The sequence below is a fragment of the Bos grunniens genome, chromosome 3, assembly GCF_055505025.1.
Source record: "Bos grunniens cultivar Pamir isolate PY7600 chromosome 3, Bosgru_T2T1.0, whole genome shotgun sequence".
Classification (NCBI taxonomy): Eukaryota; Metazoa; Chordata; class Mammalia; order Artiodactyla; family Bovidae; genus Bos; species Bos grunniens.
In genome coordinates this window covers 22303040-22325044 of record NC_141167.1, presented here as the reverse complement: position 1 = coordinate 22325044, position 22005 = coordinate 22303040, and the positions used below count along the sequence as shown (strand labels likewise).

The 22005-nt window shown below is 41.2% G+C and overlaps 1 protein-coding gene and 1 pseudogene across 1 annotated transcript in view; both read right to left on the bottom strand.

Annotated features, from left to right (window-relative positions):
- Positions 1 to 22005, bottom strand: part of CYP4X1 (cytochrome P450 family 4 subfamily X member 1) — a 49414-nt gene that overhangs the window by 9669 nt on the left and 17740 nt on the right. Inside the window, exons 2-7 of the mRNA XM_086387068.1 lie at positions 18353 to 18494; positions 17128 to 17172; positions 15543 to 15670; positions 12499 to 12626; positions 12259 to 12413; positions 603 to 709 (exon numbers count right to left, since the gene is read on the bottom strand). Of these exons, the coding sequence (XP_086243194.1) occupies positions 603 to 709; positions 12259 to 12413; positions 12499 to 12626; positions 15543 to 15670; positions 17128 to 17172; positions 18353 to 18494 (705 nt within the window). The remainder of the gene's footprint in view (positions 1 to 602; positions 710 to 12258; positions 12414 to 12498; positions 12627 to 15542; positions 15671 to 17127; positions 17173 to 18352; positions 18495 to 22005) is intronic.
- On the bottom strand, positions 20125 to 21744 carry LOC147375282 (glutathione reductase pseudogene; annotated as a pseudogene).

Below are 22005 nucleotides of genomic sequence, written 5' to 3'. Positions count from 1 at the left end.
CAGATGTTTGAAGCCCAGTCAAAACAATGGTTTTAGGGGGAAAAACTAGCTATCAAATAAGAGTTTTCATTTTTATGCAGTTTAACAAATATATAGTTTGAGTCATGCTTTGCCCAGGGCATAAAGGAGAACCAAAGACAGATAAGAAAAGCAGGCCCCTGCAATAACTTCCTGCAATCATTTTGTCAGATTTATCCAGACTTTTCAGCATCTCTTCCTCATTGGTTTATCAGCTCAATCTGATTCACTTTCCCGTGTTTCCCTGAACTACCATGTATCTTTATGATAATCACCAAATCCTGCTGAATTTGTAAAAAATTTAGTCTTATCTGACTCCCTCTAGTGACAGAATTGTAGAATTCAGTTTTTAATCTCAAACTGCAGCACCAACCATCAATTCAAAAGTACTGTTAAATTTAGTTGATCAGTTTTGCTTTTGTCTTCCCTCCTCCCACTCATCTAACTACCCACACAATTAACTAGATACATAAGCAGGCTCAGAATTTGAAAGATTTTGTTTTTTGTCTTCCCTCCTCCCTCTCTTCTAACTACCCACGCAATTAATTAGATACATGAGTAGGCTCAGAATTTGAAAGACTTACCTGAGCAGAAAGGACAATATCCAGGAAGTCCCGGTATTTCCTCTTCTGAGTGTTAGTCTGCTTATTCTCATCCTTGAGGGAATTCCTTCTATTCTTGACTATCTTGTCTAGGGTAGAATAAATATTCCCCATTACCAAAGTGACAGAAAAGTCAATCAAAGTAAAATAAATCACAGAAAAAGCCATGACCCCCCAGATAGTTTCAAATCTTGTCTAATTTCCTGAAGTTAGAGTGACTTCATTACATTTAAATAGATTTAACTTATGCAGGGGGGCTTCCCTGGTGACTCAGATGGTAAAGAATCCATCTGCAATGCAGGAGACCCAGGTTCAATCACTGGGTCAGGAATATCCCCCCTCTGGAGAAGGGAACGGCTACCCACTCCAGTATTCTTGCCTGGTGAATCCCATAGACAGAGGAGCCTGGTGGGCTACAGTCCATGGGGTCACAAAGAGTCGGACATGACTAACACTTAATTTATGCAGATGTGTATTTTCCCATCAAATGACAACTTTTGTTCAAAGTTCCAAAGGCAAACACAACAGATGAAAATATACTTTATATAACTAAGTAGGCAATATAATTAAAAAATTAAAAATGTAGGTGCAAGTAACCAATCATTCTTTTCTTTCTCAGTCTAATGTCTCATTTTCATGGAAAAATTATCACATGAAATGGAATGAAAAGAAAAAGACCAGCAAATAAATGCCAACCTATATATAACTGAAGGGGCTGAAAGGAAAAAAATATTGGATAGAATGTTTAAAATTATAATCCAAGAAAACTGTCTGGAAATAAGAGAAAAATTAAATCTACATATTAAAGGGCTCATACTATGTCTGGAAAAATTGCAACAGAATAACCAATTCCTATATATATATATATATATCCTAATAAAACTACTTGACATTAAAGGCAGAGAAAAGGAAATTCTCAGAAATTCTAGACAAAAATATCAAATGAATTTTAATGATGATGAATTAAGCTAGCATCATACTTCTCGAGAACAATAAAAAAAAAATCAAGGCAAGGTTAGAGTATTAGGAAAACTCAAGGAAACAAAGTGTGAGGCAAAATTTTTATCCAGCAAAACTATCCTTCATGTATCAAGTCTACCAAAAAACTGTTATAAACTTATATGAACTCAGAAAATGCTTTGCTCATAAAGCCCTTACTGAGGAATCTATAGTGGATGAGTTTCATCCAACCAAGAAATTACTGGAAAAACTTCATTAAAATAACTGAGGTGTGCCTTTCAAAGACTTAATTCTAGATAACAGAATAAAATAAGGATAAAGATGTGGACAGAATAGTAACACATAAGCATTAAAAGTGAAAATAATGCTACTAAAAATAGGAGGAGTAGGGAGGGAAAAACCTGGCTTAAAATTCAACATTCAAAAAACTAAGATCATGGCATCCAGTTCCATCACTTCATGGCAAACAGATGGGGAAATAATGGAAACAGTGACAGACTTTATTTTCTTGAGCTCCAAAATCAATGCAGATGGTGACTGCAGCCATGAAATTGAAAGACACTTGCTCCTTGGAAGAAAAGCTATGACAAACCTAGACAGCATGTTAAAAAGCAGAGACATTACTTTGCCAACAAAGACCCGTATAGTCAAAGCTATGTTTTTTCCAGTAGTCATGTATGGATGTGAGAATTGGACCATAAAGAAGGTTGAGTGCCAAAGAATTTGTGTTTTTGAACTGTGGTGTTGTTGAAGACTATTGAGAGTCCCTTGGACTGCAAGGAGATCAAACTAGGCAATCCTAAATGAAATCAATCCTGAATATTCACTGGAAGGACTGATGCTGAAGTCGAAGCTCCAATACTTTGGCCACCTAATGCGAAGAGCCAACTCATTAGAAAAGACCCCGATGCTGGGAAAGACTGAAGGCAAGAGGAGAAGGGATGACAGAGGACAAGATAGTTGGATGGCATCACCGACTCAATGCACATGAATTTGAGCAAGCTCAGGGAGATGGTGAAGGACAGGGAAGCCTGGCGTGCTGGAGTCCATGGAGTCCATGTGCAAAGAGTCGGGCACGACTGAGTGACTGAACAACAAATATCAACAATCACTTTAAACATCAATGGTTTACTACACCAATTAAAAGACAAAGAAGGTCAGAATGCACCTAAAAAACAAGATCCAACTGTACGTTGTCTACAAGCCCTCCTTAAATATATAAAGATATACATAGATTATAAGTAAAGGGACAGAGAAAGATATACCATGCTAACTAATCAAAAGAAAGTTGGAGAAGCAATATTAGTTTCAAACAGAAGAGATTTCAGAGAAAAGAAAATATTAGGGATAAAGAAGAGCATTACATAATGACAAAGGGGTCAATTATCCAAGAAGACAATGATCTTTAATGTGCATGTGCCTAACAAAGGAGTCTCAAAATGCATGAGCCAAAAAGTAATGGGACTCAAGAAGAAATAAATAAATCTACTATCATAGTTAGAGACTTCAATATCCCTCTATCATGATGGACAGATCCAGCAAGCAGAAAACAAGCAAGGATATAGTTGAACTGAACAATATCATCAATCAACTGGATCTATTTGACAACTATAAAATATCTCATTCAACATGAGAACACTGACCAACACAGACCATACTTAGGGCCATAAACCATAATCTAGACTTTAAAAAATAGAACTCATAGGATGTATGCTTTCAAACCACAGTGAAATAGAAATCAGTAATAGAAAGATAATTGGAAAACTCCAAATTATTTGGCAAGTAAACTACACACTTCTAAATAACACATGAGTCATAGAAGTAGTCTCAACTTTAAAAATATTTTGAATTAATGAAAATTCAAATACAATTAATCAAAATTGTGAGATACAGTGAAAGCAGTGCTTAAAGGGAAATTTATAGCATTAAAAGAATTATCAGAAAAGAAGAAAGATCTAAAATCAATAATCTAAGCTTCTCCCTTGGGAAACAGGAAAAGAAGAAAAAAATTAAGTCCAAATTAACTAAAGGAAAAGAAATAATAAAAATCTGAGCAGAAAGCAATAAAACTGAAATAAGAAATAAAGAGACAAAATCAATGAAATCAAAAGTTGGTTCTTAGAAAAGATCAATAAAGTTGATAAATCTCTAGCCAGGTTAACTAAAGAAAAAAGAGAAAAGACAAAATTGCTATTATTAGGTATAAGAGGAACCATCACTTCTGATCCTATGGATATTAAAAAGAGAATAAGGAAATATTATGAACAACTCCATGCTTACAATTTGATAACCTAGTTGAAATGGGTCAATTTCCTGAAAGACACAACCTACCAAAAGTCAAAAGAGAAGTAGCTAATCTGAATAGACCTCTATTTATAAAACAGTTTGAGTCAATAATTAATAACCTTCCAAACCAGAATGGACCAGACTTGGTTGATTTCCTTGGTGATTTCTATCAAACATTTAGGAAAGAAATCCTGCCAATTCTCTACAATCTCTTCCAGAAAAATAGACACAAAGGGAGTACTTCCTGACTTATTTTATGAGACCAGCCATTATTCTCACTCCTGAACTGAGACAGGCCTGGAATCTGGGACCCTTTGTTGCAGTGCTGAAAAGCTTGTACCTGGACACATCTCTTCTCAAGCTACAGTATACAAAGAAACTATATGGGACTAAAAATTATTGTGTGCATGTGCAGTTAGGGCAAACTCTAGACCAAAAGACATAAAATAGACAAACCAAAACCAAAACCCATCTGCTGTTTCTGAAGGACCTGGAGCAAAAACTGGGTGTCAGGAGAAAAAGCAGGGTGTTCCGCAGGGCTCCCTGCACTCAACAACACAAAGGATGGGCAAACCACCTAAACCGCCCTTCCAACCAGACCCCTGGACACACTCCTATCGTCACCCCACGTAAGAAGCAAGCTCAGCCACCCGCCTTGGGGCCCAAACCAGGGAGCTTGTCACTTGTTTCTGCTCCCTCCTGGAGCCCCAATGAAGGCTTGACTGAATTTCTTGTCTGGCTTCCAGTCAATTTCTATTGACTGGGGAAGACCAAGAACGCTGGTGGGTATCAAAACCAAATAAAGACATTACAATAAAGGGAACATTTTGGAGGATAATTTGGTGGATTCTTACAAAGCTAAACTTATCCTTACCATGCCATCTCTAATCATCCTCCTTGGTATTTACCCAAAGGAGCTGAAAACTTAAGTTCATACAAAAACCTGTGCACAAATGTTTATAGAGACTTTATTCAAAATTGTCGAAACTTTGCTTTTTGAAAGCAACTAAGCAAACTATTGTTTGCCTTCAATTGGTAAACAAACTGTGATACACTTAACAGTTTGTTAAGTGTATGTGTTTCACTTACACATAAGTGAAAGTGAAAGTCGCTCAGTTGTGTCCGACTCTTTGAAACCCCATGGACTTCACAGTCCATGGAATTCTCCAGGGCAGAATACTGGAGTGGGTAGCCTTTCCCTTCTCCAGGGATCTTCCTAACCCAGGGATCGAACTCAGGTCTCCCGCATTAGAGGTGGATTCTTTATCAGCTGAGCCAAAAGAGAAGCTCTTATACAATAAAATAGAATTGAACAATAAAAATAAATGCACTATCAAGCCATGAAAATACATGGAAGAACTTTAAATGCATATTGCTAAGTGAAAAAAACCAATCTAAAAAGGTTACATATAGTATGATTCCAGTTAATGACATGGAAGAGGCCAAACTATAGAGACAGTAAAAAAATTAGTGGTTGCCAGGGGTGTGGCACAAAGGAAGGAGGGCTAAGTAGGTGAAGCACAGGGGAGGTTTAAGGGCAGTGAAACTATGCTGTATGAGACTGTGATGGTGGAAACATATCATTACATATTTGTCAAAATCCAGAGAGTGTACCCATGAAGAGTGAACCCTACACTATGGACTTTAGTTAATAATAATGGCTCAAGAGGGCTTCCCTGGTGGCCCAGTGGTTAAGAATCTGCCTTGCAACACAGGGGACACCACTGGTCCAGAAAAATCCCACATGCCAGAGGCCAACTAAGCCCATGTGGCACAACCACTGACCCTGTGCTCTGGAGACCACCAGCCACAATTACTGAAGCCCATGTGCTTAGATCTTGTGTTTCTCAACAAGAGAAGCCACTGCAATGAGAAGCCCACGAAGCACAAGTAGAGAGTAGCCCCTGCTGGCCACAACTAGAGAAAGCCCATGTGCAGCAGTGAAGACTCAGTGCAGCCAAAAATAAATAAATACAATAAATAAATATGTATGTAAAATGATTTGGAGAGGGCAATGGCACACCGCTCCAGTACTCTTGCCTGGAAAATCCCATGGATGGAGGAGCCTGGTAGGCTGCAGTCCATGCTAAGGGTTGTACACGACTGAGCGACTTCACTTTCACTTTTCACTTTCATGCGTTGGAGAAGGAAATGGCAATCCACTCCAGTGTTCTTGCCTGGAGAATCCCAGGGACTGGGGAGCCTGGTGGGCTACCATCTATGGGGTCACACAGAGTCGGACACGACTGAAGTGACTTAGCAGCAGCAGTATGTAAAATAATAATGGCTCACCCATTATAAGAAATACACCATACTTATACAAGATGTTAATAAGGGAAAGTACGTATATAGGGGGTGGTGAAGAAGTAGCAATATATGGGAACTCTGTGTTTTCTGCTCAATTTTTCTATAAGCCTAAAACCCCCTGAAAAATACCTTATTAATTAAAAAAAAATACTACAAAGTCTCTTCAATTGATTCAGTGTGATTTAGCACACAAATAGATAGACCAAGGATAGAAAAGAAAGTGAAGAAATAGGTCCAAGTACATTAGAATATGATAAAAGTGGTTACCTCAAACTGACTGGAAAAGATGGAACTTTTTAATAAATGGTGATAGGACAATTGGATAATCATTTGGAAATATTAAAGCAACTCTGTCATGAGTCCTACTATCATCAAGTGGGTTTATGTCAGGGAAACAGCTAAACATCCTACAATGCACTGGACAGCTCCTCACTGTCTGGATAACAAAGATTTAGCTAGCCCCATGGAGAAGGCAAGGGCACCCCACTCTCCAGTACTCTTGCCTGGAAAATCCCATGGACGGAGGGGCCTGGAGGGCTGCAGTCCATGGGGTCGCTAGGAGTCAGACACGACTGAGTGACTTCACTTTATTTTTTCACTTTCATGCATTGGAGAAGGAAATGGCAACCCACTCCAGTGTTCTTGCCTGGAGAATCCCAGGGATGGGGGAGCCTGGTGGGCTGCCATCTATGGGGTTGCACAGAGTCAGACACGACTGAAGAAACTTAGCAGCAACAGCAGCAGCAAATGTCATTAGTGCCATAATTGAGGTATTCTGGAATAGGGGAAGGTTTTAAACTATTGCTCAAGATCTAGATGCAGTAAAAGAAAATATAAATAAATTTGACTAATGGAAAATTTTGAAAAGTTTTTATTTTTGACCAATTTAACATTTCAGTTCAGTTCAGTTCAGTCACTCAGTCATGTCCAATTCTTTGCGACCCCATGAATCGCAGCACGCCAGGCCTCCCTGTCCATCACCAACTCCCAGAGTTTACCCAAACTCATGTCCATCGAGTCGGTGATGCCATCCAGCCATCTCATCCTCTGTTGTCCCCTTATCCTCCTGCCCCCAATCCCTCCCAGCATCAGAGTCTTTTCCAATGAGTCAACTCTTCACATGAGGTGGCCAAAGTACTGGAGTTTCAGCTTTAGCATCATTCCCTCCAAAGAACACCTAGGGCTGATCTCCTTTAGGATGGACTGGTTGGATCTCCTTGCAGTCCAAGGGACTCTCAAGAGTCTTCTCCAACACCACAGTTCAAAAGCATCAATTCTTCGGCGCTCAGCTTTCTTCACAGTCCAACTCTCACATCCATACATGACCACTGGAAAAACTATAGCCTTGACTAGATGGACCTTTGTTGGCACAGTAATGTCTCTGTTTTTGAATATGCTATCTAGGTTGGTCATAACTTTCTTTCCAAGGCGTAAGCATCTTTTAACTTCATGGCTGCAAGCACAATCTACAGTGATTTTGGAGCCCAAAAAAATAAAGTCTGACACTGTTTTCACTGTTTCCCCATCTATTTCCCATGAAAGGATGGGACCAGATGCCATGATCTTCGTTTTCTGAATATTGAGGTTTAAGCCAACTTTTTCAGTCTCCTCTTTCACTTTCATCAAGAGGCTTTTGAGTTCCTCTTCACTTTCTGCCATAAGGGTGGTATCATCTGTATATCTGAGGTTATTGATATTTCTCCCGGCAATCTTGGTTCCAGCTTGTGCATCATCCAGCCCAGCGTTTCTCGTGATGTACTCTGCATATAAGTTAAATAAACAGGGTAACAATATATGGCCTTGACGTACTCCTTTTCCTATTTGGAGCCAGTCTGTTGTTCCATGTCCAGTTCTAACTATTGCTTCCTGACCTGCATACAGGTTTCTCAAGAGGCAGGTCAGGTGGTCTGGTATTCCCATCTCTTTCAGAATTTTCCACAGTTTATTGTGATCCACACAGTCAAATGCTTTGGCATAGTCAATAAAGCAGAAATAGATGTTTTTCTGTAACTCTCTTGCTTTTTCACTGATCCAGCGGATGTTGGCAATTTGATCTCTGGTTCCTCTGCCTTTTCTAAAACCAGCTTGAACATCAGGAAGTTCATGGTTCACATATTGCTGAAGCCTGGCTTGGAGAATTTTAAGCATTACTTTACTAGCGTGTGAGATGAGTGCAAGTGTGTGGTAGTTTGAGCATTCTTTGGCATTGCCTTTCTTTGGGATTAGAATGAAAACTGACCTTTTCCAGTCCTGTGGCCACTGCTGAGTTTTCCAAATTTGCTGGCATATTGAGTGCAGCACTTTCACAGCATCATCTTTCAGGATTTGAAATAGCTCAACTGGAATTCCATCACCTCCACTAGCTTTGTTCGTAGTGATGCTCTCTAAGGCCCACTTGACTTCACATTCCAGGATGTCTTGCTCTAGGTCAGTGATCACACCATCATGATTATCTGGGTTGTGAAGATTTTTTTTTTGTACAGTTCTTCTGTATATTCTTGCCACCTCTTCTTAATATCTTCTGCTTCTTTAGGCCCATACCATTTCTGTCCTTTATTGAGCCCATCTTTGCATGAAATGTTCCCTTAGTATCTCTAATTTTCTTGAAGAGCTCTCTAGTCTTTCCCATTCTGTTGTTTTCCTGTATTTCTTTGCATTGATCACTGAGGAAGGCTTTCTGATCTCTCCTTGCTATTCTTTGGAACTCTGCATTCAGATGCTTATATCTTTCCTTTTCTCCTTTGCTTTCCGCTTCTCTTCTTTTCACAGCTATTCGTAAGGCCTCCGCAGACAGCCATTTTGCTTTTTTGCATTTCTTTTCCATGGGGTGCGGCGGCTGTGATGGACCATGCAGAAGCGTGCGGAGAGGAGCTACCCCAAGCCCAAGGTCAGGGGCGGCGACCAAGAGCGCCAGGCTGCGACGGGGCAGGAGCAGCCAAGAGGAGCTACCCCATGTCCGAAGTCAGGGGCGGCGGCCAAGAGGAGCTACCCCATGCCCAAGGTCAGAGGCTGTGGCCGAGAGGAGCAACCCCTCATCAAAGGAGCAGTGGCTGCATGGGCCCCCGGGGGCCAAGAGGGGCTACTCCACATTCTTGGTCAGGAGGGGCGAGCTCGTCAAAGGTAAGGAGCAGCGGCTGCACTTTGCTGGAGCAGCCGTGAAGAGATACCCCACGTCCAAGGTAAGAGAAACCCAAGTAAGATGGTAGGTGTTGCGAGAGGGCATCAGAGGGCAGACACACTGAAACTATAATCACAGAAAGCTAGTCAATCTGATCATATGGACCACAGCCTTGTCTAACTCAATGAAACTAAGCCATGCCATGTGGGGCCACCCAAGACGGGTCATGGTGGAGAGGTCTGACAGAATGTGGTCCACTGGAGAAGGGAATGGCAAACCACTTCAGTATTCTTGCCTTGAGAATCCCATGAACAGTATGAAAAGGCAAAAAGATAGGACACTGAAAGAGGAACTCCCCAGGTCGGTAGGTGCCCAAAGTGCTACTGGAGATCAGTGGAGAAATAACTCCAGAAAGAATGAAGGGATGGAGCCAAAGCAAAAACAATACCCAGTTGTGGATGTGACTGGTGATAGAAGCAAGGTCCGATGCTGTAAAGAGCAATATTGCATAGGAACCTGGAATGTTAGGTCCATGAATCAAGGCAAAATGGAAGTGGTCAAACAGGAGATGACAAGAGTGAACGTTGACATTCTAGGAATCAGTGAACTAAAATGGACTGGAATGGGTGAATTTAACTCTGATGACCATTACATCTACTACTGTGGGCAGGAATCTCTCAAAAGAAATGGAGTAGCCATCATGGTCAACAAAAGAGTCCGAAATGCAGTACTTGGATGCAATCTCAAAAAAGACAGAATGATCTTTGTTCGTTTCTAAGGCAAACCATTCAATATCACAGTAATCCAAGTCTATGCCCCAACCAGTAATGCTGAAGAAGCTGAAGTTGAACGGTTCTATGAAGACCTACAAGACCTTTTAGAACTAACACCCAAAAAAGATGTCCTTTTCATTATAGGGGACTGGAATGCAAAAGTAGGAAGTCAAGAAACACCTGGAATAACAGGCAAATTTGGCCTTGGAATACAGAATGAAGCAGGGCAAAGACTAATAGAGTTTTGCCAAGAGAATGCACTGGTCATAACAAACACCCTCTTCCAACAACACAAGAGAAAACTCTACACATGGACATCACCAGATGGTCAACATCGAAATCAGATTGATTATATTCTTTGCAGCCAAAGATGGAGAAGCTCTATACAGTCAGCAAAAACAAGACTGGGAGCTGACTGTGGCTCAGATCATGAGCTCCTTATTGCCAAATTCAGACTTAAATTGAAGAAAGTAGGAAAACCACTAGACCATTCAGGTATGACCTAAATCAAATCCCTTATGATTATACAGTGGAAGTGAGAAATAGATTTAAGGGACTAGATCTGATAGACAGAGTGCCTGATGAACTATGGACGGAAGTTCGTGACATTGTACAGGAGACAGGGATCAAGACCATCCCCATGGAAAAGAAATGCAAAAAGCAAAATGGCTGTCTGAGGAGGCCTTACAAATAGCTGTGAAAAGAAGAGAAGTGAAAAGCAGGGGAGAAAAGGAAAGATATAAGCATCTGAATGCAGAGTTCCAAAGAATAGCAAGGACAGATAAGAAATTTAACATTTAATTTCCCCCTAATGTTCTGCATTTTGTTTTTTCATCATAAATAGGCAATAGCAAGAGAATGTGAATAATTGTTTTCACTAAGTTCTGTGTAGATGCCTACAAATCCACTCCTGTTTCCTCTAATATTTAAATATTAATATTTTTGGTGTGGGCCATGATACAAACAGGTTTGATAACTACCGTTATACCGAAAGCTCATTTGTATCTTAGATGATTTCTAATCTGCTTATCTGTATGTCCTTATAATATCTATATTTATGTGTCTCCATACGTATGCATGTGTAGGTGTATCTTGCAAGTTTCTTGGAACAAATGTATTTTATATTTAACATTTATTCAGTTCCAGGGCCTGTCTTAAGTGCTTTACATATATTAACATATTTAATCATCATCACAAAACAATGAGATAGGTTTTTTTTTTAATCTTCATTTTACAGATAACCCTGAGACAGAACAGTAACTTGCCCAAAGTCATACTGCTACTCAGTGGTGGAGCTGAGGAAGGATTAATTCATGGCCTGATAAATATTCTCTGTTTTGATGTTCATGAAAAGTAGTGTTGAATTGCTTAAAAACTTAATCGATTTCAACTTTTGTTTATGTTTTGCTAAAACTATTTATTTTCGAATGAAGCTTCTTTTATTTTTTTATTGGGGTAAGAATACTTAACAAGATCTACCTAAAGCACAATGTCGTTCACTATAGGTACTGTGTTGTGCAGCAGATCTTTAGAACTTATTCATCCTGCATAACTACTTTATACCCATTGAACAGTCCCCCAGGGGGTCCTTTTTTTTTTTAATGTATGTCCATGTTTACTCTGTTCCTCCATTTATTCCTATGTTGCCTGAATATTTTTAGCTTGTCATTACTATGACAATCACTATGCAAAAAGCCATGCCAGGTATGCTATAAAATGTTAAGTGCCCACTTGCTATGTTATATTTGTATTAATAAAAACTGCATATAATAAAAATGGTGTAATATATAGAAAGGGCTTCTCTTGTGGCTCAGCTGGTAAAGAATCCGCCCGCAATGTGGGAGACCTGGGTTCAATCCCTGAGTTGGAAAGATCCCCTGGAGAAGGGAAAGGCCACCCACTCTAGTATTCTGGCCTGGAGAATTCCATGGACTGTATAGTCCATGAGGTCGCAAAGAGTCAGACACAACTGAGTGACTTTCACTTTCACCTATATAGAAAAATTCAGATAAGACTATTACTGTGGATATAGCAAACTCTTCTATAGGAATTGTTTCATTTGAGCCGTGTTCCTATAAAAGCTCCATTAAGAACAAGAATTCTTTGTCTTTTCACACTGAGACCTTTTCCTCTAGAGAGACAGAATACAACTGAGACAGTGTATGGACTTGGACAATCCGAACTCAAGAAATACCTGTATGATGATGCAATATCTTGTTTACCTCCCGCAGGCGGTGGCCCAGAGGACTTAATTTGAAAATTAGGTCATAGTGATAAAAGTAATTGAACACGCGTTGCATAAGGATATTGCTGCCTTCACTTGTTGCTTTTACATAATTATCATGGGAGCTAGAAGAGGGAGTAGAGATAATATGTCAATAAACGGCTTAGATAATGCAAATGAAGTTTTTTGTTTACCCCTCCTGTAACTGACCTGTCTGTTTGGCAGTTGGTTTCCCAGCTGAAAATACATTTCATGAGTACGTCCAGGGTCATCAAGTTGATGTGCTCATAGATATCCAGAAGTGTATTCTGAGAGCCACAAATCTTCTCCCACTTATTCTGGCACAGGAGGTCAAGATCAACATCATCATCATCATCAAAATGCTTTTATCTGAAAGTTCCTCCCTGACACTTCTCTTACCATGTGACAGAAACAATTCTGACTTAGCAGGGGTCAAAGGTCATATAAGTAAATGTTAACCTGAAATAGCTGCCCCTTATTTCACCAGTAAAATGGGTTTATTTAGGCACAGCAAAGAATTGAAGTTCAGGACATGCAATCATGGTGCGTGTCTGCTCAGTTGTGTCCAACTCTTTGTGACCCCATGGACTGTAGCCCACCAGGCTCCTCTGTCCATGAGACTTCCCAGGCAAGAATACTGGAGTGGGTTGCCATTTCCTCCTCCAGGGGATCTTCCTGACTTCAGGGATCAAACCCTCGTCTCCTGCATCTCTTGCACTGTAGGTGGATTCTTTACCAGTGAGTCACCTGGGCAAGTCAGGAGGACAAAGGACAGGAACAGTTATAAGGAGAACGAGGAGTTGGGGGAGCTGTTATAAACAAAGAGTCCATTGAAGGAAACTGGGAGATTAGAGTGCAGTGGTTTTTCATTGTCCAAGTTGTGTTAGTCTCATTAACCGGGCTGTTGTGGGTAAGCAGAAATTCTTCTTTTCTTTTGCTGGATAGTAAAGTAGTAACCTTCTTCCTGTTGGACATGCAAAGGTAGGTTTCTTCCGATTGGATCTGCAGTTGACCTCTAGCGGTAGGACGTGAGAGCTCCCCTTCTGGCTTCCTGATTTCATTTTAAATGAGATTTCTGTTTACTAATTTTCACATAAATAAGCCAAGTGCTTACTTGGCATAAGGAAGGGAAAAACGCACCTAACTAAATGAGAAAAAGCATGGAACAAACCAGGTATCTGGTAAATGGCTGAGGTAAGTATTTTTGGCCTTCCAATTATTATCACAACTCTTGTTTTAGAACAGATCAGGGTTCCAGTAAAACAGATAATCTCACACAAACCCATAATTACAAGGGTTCTCCCCAGGGTTTCCTCCTTCTTCAGTCCCCAGATTGCTAGATACCCCACCTATCACTACTCTCAACCACTATAGCTACCCTTAAAAATAAATTTGGAATTAAAAAATAATTTTTTTTTGATTTAGAAGTGGGGAACAGAGATAAGCAGTGAATAGGAGCAGCTGCTGGGAGGTGGCTCTCAGCCAAGCACTGCCTGTGTCCACTCTCCTTCTGCCCCCAAATGACCCACTTCCACTACCCAGGACGTTTTGTGCCTTAAACTGTCACAAAGTTCCCTGCTGAAAATGTATTCATCATAATAAGCATTCTTTGTGTAAAAAATACAAATAAATCTACATGTTTTAAGTTTAGATCAAGCTATATTTGTTGAGCACCCCTGCCTACAGCTGGGTGCTAAAGATTTGGAGGCCACAGAAAAAAAGGCAAAGAAATTGAAAAAAATCTTTTACCCAAGTGTGAATTGTTTAGTCAGTTGCTTTCATCCTGAGGGCTTCCCAGGTGGCACAAGTGGTAAAGAATCCGCCTGCCAATGCAGGAGATGCAAGAGACACGGGTTTGATCCCTGGGGTGGGAAGATTCACTGGAGTAGGAAATGGCAACCCTTTCCAGGATTCTTACCTGGAAAAGTCCATGGACAGAGAAGCCTGGTGGGCTATAGTCCAGGCGGCTGCAAAGAGTTGGACATGGCTGAGGATTACGTAAGTTTTACTGAGTACAAAAAGTGAGTTTGCTAATACAATATTGTTAATCAATTATATTTCAATGAGAATTCTATAAAAATAAATAAAATAAAATGAAACCTACAGGAATACCAAAAAAAGGGGGATCTAGAAGAAATGAGAACAAAAGAGGCTCTCCAGAGACACTTTGCAACAAAGCAGGGGAGGAGCTGTAAGAGGAGTCTTGGGAAAATATGCAACTGAGAAGCAAGAAAGATAGAAATGGTTCATCAAACTGTTGATAAACTCAAATATCACCACAGGCTGATTTGCAATTGTGCATAAAACTGCACAGCACCAGACTTGGAAAGCATGCCCTCTCTAGCCTGTACTTCTAGGTTTCTGCCTTGAGAAAGCACAACGAACATTTTAGTCACAATCCCAGTCAATTTCAGGTTAAATCCGCTTTTGTGAGCTTGGCTGAGGGCCCAGCCAACCAGGTAGTAACAGTGGTTCTCTCTTGGGAAGGGGATGGGTTTGCAGATGTAGGTGGAGGGCAACTTTGGCTCTGTTTGTGGGGTTTGAAGCGTTATAATGAAACTGTATTAATGAATTACTTGTCTTATTTTCAAGTGTGTACAACTTAAAAATCAAAAATATGCCATGTACAAGTGGAATTTTGGACTAGAACTCATTTATAAATCAGGGACCACCCACAGGAATATTCTGCAACATCCTTCTGCCCCTTTGGCTGAGCACAGGTCAGCTCCTAATGATACTCCACTACCTCCAAGAGGATTCTTTCTAGGTCCTTTATGGCCTTCAGGCAAGTCTATTCCAACCTTCAAACTTTTACTCCTGCTAACTCATTGTGCCTAAAATGCCCTCATCCATATTATCCACATATTCAAGTCCAGCTCATATTTCATAGTAAATTTGAGTCTCCTCTGAATCTGAAGCTATTATAGCTGCTTCTAGTTTCCTTACTTGTCACCACAGCACTTATCATCTGAGTCTTACCACTTGGTACTTGGTTTATTGCCATAAGATCTCAAAATATACCTAAGATGGATGACCAGATCTTTATCCTCTTTTATCATCCAAAGAACGATAGCAAAGGCTTACATGGATTCTCATTGCTTGGTGGGTACTTGTACATTGGGTAATTTCTAGAAATCATCCTCATTTGACTTTCACTACCCACTAAACAGATATCTGATACATTCGCTGTAGTGTTTTGCAACACGCCAGAGCACTTTCATCCCTTCACTTACCAGCATGATGTTCACAGATTGAACCATCACCTCGACAAACGATTTCAAGGTATTAAAATGGAATCCAGGAGTTAGTAGACGACGGTGCTGAGACCATTTGGGTCCACTCAAATTCACTAGTCCTTTTCCTTGAGAAATTAAAGGCACAAAACCAAATGCCATTTTATTAGGTGAGATGGGGAAGGACAGCTGAGGAACATAGACATCATGGAGCGACTGTTGGTGCACAGACAGTGGTGACACAGTGGAATGTCAAAGCAGTGCTCGTACATTAAGGATGAAGTGAGTTTTGATGCTTACACCTGGGATGGATGTATTTAGCACTGTAAGAAAGACCCTGAGTTCTGAAGCTGGATAAGCATGCTAATCCTGAAACCACCAGTTACTACCTGGTAGTAATTAAGTTATGTAACCTCCCTGGAGTTTGGTTTTCTCAATGCGAAACTGTGATAATAAATACCTACTTTACTGGGTCACTGTGCAGATTAAATGAAGGCATATACATAAGGTGACTAGCTTGGTCCCAGTAAAGGCACAACAAATATTTATCTCCTATCTATTCAAAACCAATCCATAAACTGCTGTCTGAAATTTTGCTGACACAAAATTCACAAACAACTAGATAAGAGGTTTAAGTCTGTCTTCGGCTACCTTCTCCTTCAGTGTTAGTCTGTGCTTCACACCTGTAAGTGATACAAAGCGAAAAGACTCGTCAAACCTAAGGCCTCATAATCTTCTGTTACCAGAAAAGTAAAGATTTGGCTTTAAAAGAACCTTAAAGTTTATTAATATATAATTGCCATCATTCATTGAGTGCTTATAACATGCCAGGCTTGCAATAGATGCATGCTCCAACGCTGATAAAATGCCAGCCATTACACTAAAATGGCTAAAATGAAAATATGTGTTTCATTCAATCCACAATAGCTCAGAGATGTTATTCTCATCTTTATTTTCAAAGATGAGGAAACAGAGGCTTAGAGAAATTAGATGACTTCTCCAAGATCACTCAACTAGTTAGTGGGGATAGGGGAAGGGCAGGATTCAAATTCAAGTAGCTCTGAATCCAAAACCTATATTCTTTCATTTAAGTACTTTCTTGTCTAACATAAATGCCAATTATATAACTAAAAAGCTTAATTTGTAATTAAGCTTGGAATTTGTAATTAAGCATGGAATATTTTCAAACTGCAGTTTGAAGCAAAACTTTACTGATTTGCATATGGAAATACAGAAACTCCAAAAAGAAAAGGAAAGATCCGAGAAAACAAGAGAGAAGAAAGAATAAAATAAAGAATGTGGATGGTAAGGCTGCAGTTTTAAAGACAAGAGATGGGACAGATTTACAGACAGGCTGTCTTGCAAATGAGACTTTGGCAGAGAAATTGACAAGAAGGGTTCCTAGGAAGTTGCACTGTGCTGACCTTAGGACTTCCTCTTGACCTTCCCCCTAGAAAACTCCTAGTATAGATCTACCATATTCTCAATGCTTTTGAAGTCTAATTTGAGTTTTCTTGGCAAGCTCTACTATACAAATGGGGCTTCAAGAAAGAGTGGATCACCTCCTTCATTTGCATATACATACCAATGCTTGCAGTTATGAACTTATACAGGAAGTTGGACTTGGGATCTGCAGAGTCAAGCAGAGGAAACAAAAGACAACATTAGAGGAAAATCACCAAAGTTGGGGAAGGTTCTCTTCATGTGCCGAAACTAAACACAAACAGTGAGCAAAAGGGAGCCCGGGGCTCACTCCCTACAGCCCTTGGTTGTCTTGGCTCAGGAAGCTGACAACAGCAGCTCCAGGAGGCAGACAGGTACACAAATCCAGATTCTTTCCTTGTTTCCACTTCCTCCAGCAGAAACAGATTGCCCAAAGGTTGCAAAGTGTCCAGGACAGGAGTTGGGACAATATATCACATCTTTTTTGGAAAGCAAATTAACTATTAGAGCCGGGACCTGCAGAACCCTTTCAGGAACTCTAGCATGAGGGTGTTTCACAGCTCTTGTCCTTTACAAGATGAATATGAGACAAATCAGAGCTCTGGGACTGGGAGACACAGGGGCTTTCAGGGAAAGGCTGCTTTTATAAGGTTTTACTAAGAGTAAGGGAGGTGATGGGGCTTCCCAGGTGGTGCTAGTGGTAAAGAACACACTTGGCAATGCAGGAGACTTAAGAGATGTGGATTCAATCCCTGGGTTGGGAAGATCCCCTGGAGAAGAACATGGCAACCCACTCTAGTATTCTTTCCTGGAGAATCCCGTGGACAGAGGAGCCTGGCAGGCTACAGTCCATGGGGTCACAAAGAGTCGGACACGACTGAAGCGACTTAGCACATGCATGCATGCGGGGGAGGTAATAGCACAAAGAAGCTGAGCCTATCATTAGCTTTACAAAGTTGGGAGAGCAAAAACTGGACATTTGAATTTTGTGGTATGAGATAATCTACCCTGGGAACATTTCTCCTGAAGACTTTATACTCAAGAAATGGGCTGAGGTGGGGAGTATTACTGATGCTGAAGTCACAAAACCAAGAGAGGAAAGGAAGGCCCTGGAGATCCAATGGTACCTTCTAGGCTTTAAGATACACTGCCCTAAAACAGTCCAGGGAAGTCTGAACAAGACAAGGGACTAGGGGGACGTGGGAATCCCCTTCAGGATTGGTGGGAAACCTCTCCACACTTCCGCCAGTGTCTCTTAAAGGCCCAATACCAATCTTTGCTTCAGAATTCCTTTAGAAGCCTGCCTGTGGGTTGTGTCATATCACTCCTAGGAGGATTAGGACCCTGAGAGTCATCTCTTTTCTTACCTGTTCTGCTCAGAAATGTCTTTGCATAGTCTGGATCATAGATATATAAAAATGCCTGAAAGGGCCCAATCCAGCGAGGAAAGGCACAAGGGTATTTTTCTACAATCTTCTCAAGGATCTCCATTTTACCATCTTTAAATAACTGCAATGAATAAGTGAAAGAAATGAGAGAAGTCAGCCAGTCTGGACTCATCCCCCTCCATAGACATAAGTTGAGCTCAGGTCCTGGATGAGGTTCCACAGGTAGAGGGGTTTGACCATTTTTCTGGAAATGAGTGAACACACTTTCCTTGGGATTTCTAAACCTAAAGTATAATTTTCTAACCAAACAGTATATTCATCTTTTCAATATAATATGTTGTATCACCAGACAGTGTTCCTGTTGAATGACATATATTTCGAACTGTTTCCCCAAGTGAGAAGGTGCAGTGAATAGAGTCATGCACTCTGCCTCACCTGCCAGTGTCACACACTTAGATTAGGAGTGGAGTCCGGAAGCTGAAAAAAGTGTTTTTAGGTGGGAAGGAAAAAACGTTAGTAGATTGAACATGACTCACCATCCAGCTCACCATTCTGTTTCTATAAATACTGATGACTGATTTTTTCTCATGACTTAATAGTAAATGCTCTCTAAAAATCTGCCAATCCCTTGTAATAGTAGAAGGCGCATATATATAGGTGTGTAAATCTTGCTGCTGCTGCTGCGGCTAAGTCGCTTCAGTCGTGTCCAACTCTGTGCGACCCCACAGATGGCAGCCCACCAGGCTCCCCCGTCCCTGGGATTCTCCAGGCAAGAACACTGGAGTGGGTTGCCATTTCTTTCTCCAATGCATGAAAATGAAAAGTGAAAGTGAAGGTGCTCAGTCGTGTCCAACTCCTAGCGACCCCATGGACTGCAGCCTACCAGGCTCCTCCGTCCATGGGATTTTCCAGGCAAGAGTACTGGAGTGGGTTACCATTGCTTTCTCAGGTAGAAATCTTTTTTTTTTTTTTTTAAGAAGAAAAGACTGTGATTTTATTTTCAGATTTTTGGAAATAGTTTTCAAAAAAATAAAATGACAAGAACACATACAAAAATTGCAACCATTCATTGAACTATGAGCTCTTAGCAGAGGAAAGGACTTTTGAAGTATTTGAGTTCCTCTCCTTCTGAAAGCCAGGATCACTTCTCAAATGCCCCTCATGCAACCAGCCTCCTCAAATCTTTCCCAAATTTGATGAACTTCATCTCTTAAAAGTTAACAGGAATCATTTAAAATCATTTAGAACAAAAGAAAGAATAAAATACAGGAGGTATGCCTCTTAAGTTACATGTTTTTAAGGAAAACTCACATCCTTGAAATAGCTTTGCAATATGCAGAGCAAGGTACTGGCTTCATAAAAAACAAAATGACTCTGTACTTGCATTCTTTAAATGTGAAGAGCAGCTGTCATCTTCCTCTATAAAAATTAGCAAGCAATATTCATTCAGGTACATTCATTTAACTGTACTTCATATAGTTTTATACTTGGGATGAGGCTAAAACAAAAACACAAAAACCAGCCAGCCTAGAGCTCTAATAAAACAAATAGTAATTACTGAGAGATGTGACCAAGTGAAAAATCAATCCTGAATAACAAAACAAATTTCTAATTACAGAAATAAGCTGACTGAAAATTTCCACACTTGGAAGATTTTGATTATGATAAAGAAATACGTAAAGTGGGAACAGTAAGTAAACGTGATGATTTGGTTCCTTCCTGAAGGTCTACTGGTCCAGCTGCCAGCCATACAAGTCTCTGGGTTCTCAGCGAAGTGTGACCAGTTCTTCTGAAGAGGTAGGATGAATAGCAACCGTGTTACCAAAGTCAGATGTTGTTGCTCCCATTTTCAATGCAACTGCAAAGCCCTGCAGCATTTCATCACATCCAATTCCCTGCATATGAATTCCAACCACCTTTTCCTCTTGGTTGGCACAAACCATTTGCATCACACATTTTGTTTTCCTTTTGGTAACTGCATGATACATTGGGGTAAAGGTGGTAGAATGTCTTCAGATTTTCTTTTCCATATTTATAAATGGCTTCATCTTCTGTGAGTCCCACTGTCCCAATAGTGGGGGGGGGGGTGGCTGAAGACCACTGTGGGGATGTTGTCATAGTCTAATTTGGAATCTTCTTTGCACTCAAAAAGTCTATGGGCAAGTTTTCGGCCAGCAGCAATTGCAACTGGAGTAAGAAGAGCATGTCCACACACATCCCCAACTGCATAGACACCTTTTACGTTAGTATTCTGGAATTCATCTACTATGATATGACCTTTGTCATCAGTTTGAACCCCCAGTTTGTTTAAATTCAAGCCCCAGGAGTTTGGGTCCCGCCCAATGGCCCAGAGCAGGCAGTCAACATCTGCAATAGTGGTGAGGGTGGGTTCCCTACCAGGAATCGAAGTAACCATGCGGAGTTCCAGGCCCGAAGAAGTTTTTTTAACTTCCCTGACCTGGGAGTACTTCAGCACCTCAATGCCAGCGTTCTCCAGCTCATCGGTACAGTTGGAACTGATTATTGAATCAAAAGTTCTAAGCACCTTATCATGCCGAATCATTATTGATGTCTTAGAACCCAGGGCAGACAGGATGCCAGCTATTTCCACAGCGATGTAACCAGCACCAACAATGACACTGCAGCGAGGCAACTCTTCCAGCTGAAAAAACCCATCACTGGTTATTCCTAGGCTGGCACCGGGGATCTGGCTCTCCTGAGGAACCGAGGGCACGCCGCCTGTGGCGATCAGGATGTGAGGAGCGGTGTATTTTCTCCTGTTGACCTCCACTGTGGGCTGGGGATCGCACGTGAATGCTGCATGGCCATGGATGATGTCTATGTGGGATTTGGTTAGATTATTTTGATAGATGGTGTTCAGACGGCTCACATAGGCATCCCGCTTTTCCTTTATAATCCGCCAATTGAATTTACTTTCACAACTTTGAAAGCCATAATCAACGTGGTCATGCATGAATTCAGAGTGGACAGCAGTGTTCCACATTACCTTTTTGGGTACACATCCGATATTCACGCATGTGCCGCCCAGCTTGTGTCTCTCTACCACAGCCGCCCGGGCGCCCAGCTCCGCCGCCTGGCGCGCGCTGGCCAGCCCTCCCGAGCCACCTCCAGATCACCAGGCAGTCGTCCGAGATCTCGGCGCCAGCGCGGAGCGGCGGGCACGGCGGCTGCGGCTCCTGCTTGTACGCCATGGCGCGGAAGAAGGCGCTGGCTGGCCCAGCCTGAGGTGGTGCGGAGTTGGGGAAGGCGCATGCCACCCACAGCCAGCAGTGTCCCGCGCTCGCGATTAGAGTCCTGGCCAGCCTAAATCTTGAAGCAAGCTCATAAACAAAACTCTCAGCTTCCAACATTTATACATTAGTGTACAAATACTGCCATCAGAGATGAACTTTTTGCCTTGATAAGCAGATTACTATGGCTCGTTTAAATACTTTCCTGGTGGCTCAGATGGTAAAGCGTCTGTCTACAGTGTGGGAGACCTGGGTTCGATCCCTGGGTCAGGAAGATTCCCTGGCGAAGGAAACGGCAACCCACTCCAGTACTCTTGCCTAGAAACTCCCATGGACGGAGGAGCTTGGGGCAGGCTACTGTCCATGGGGTCGCAAAGAGTC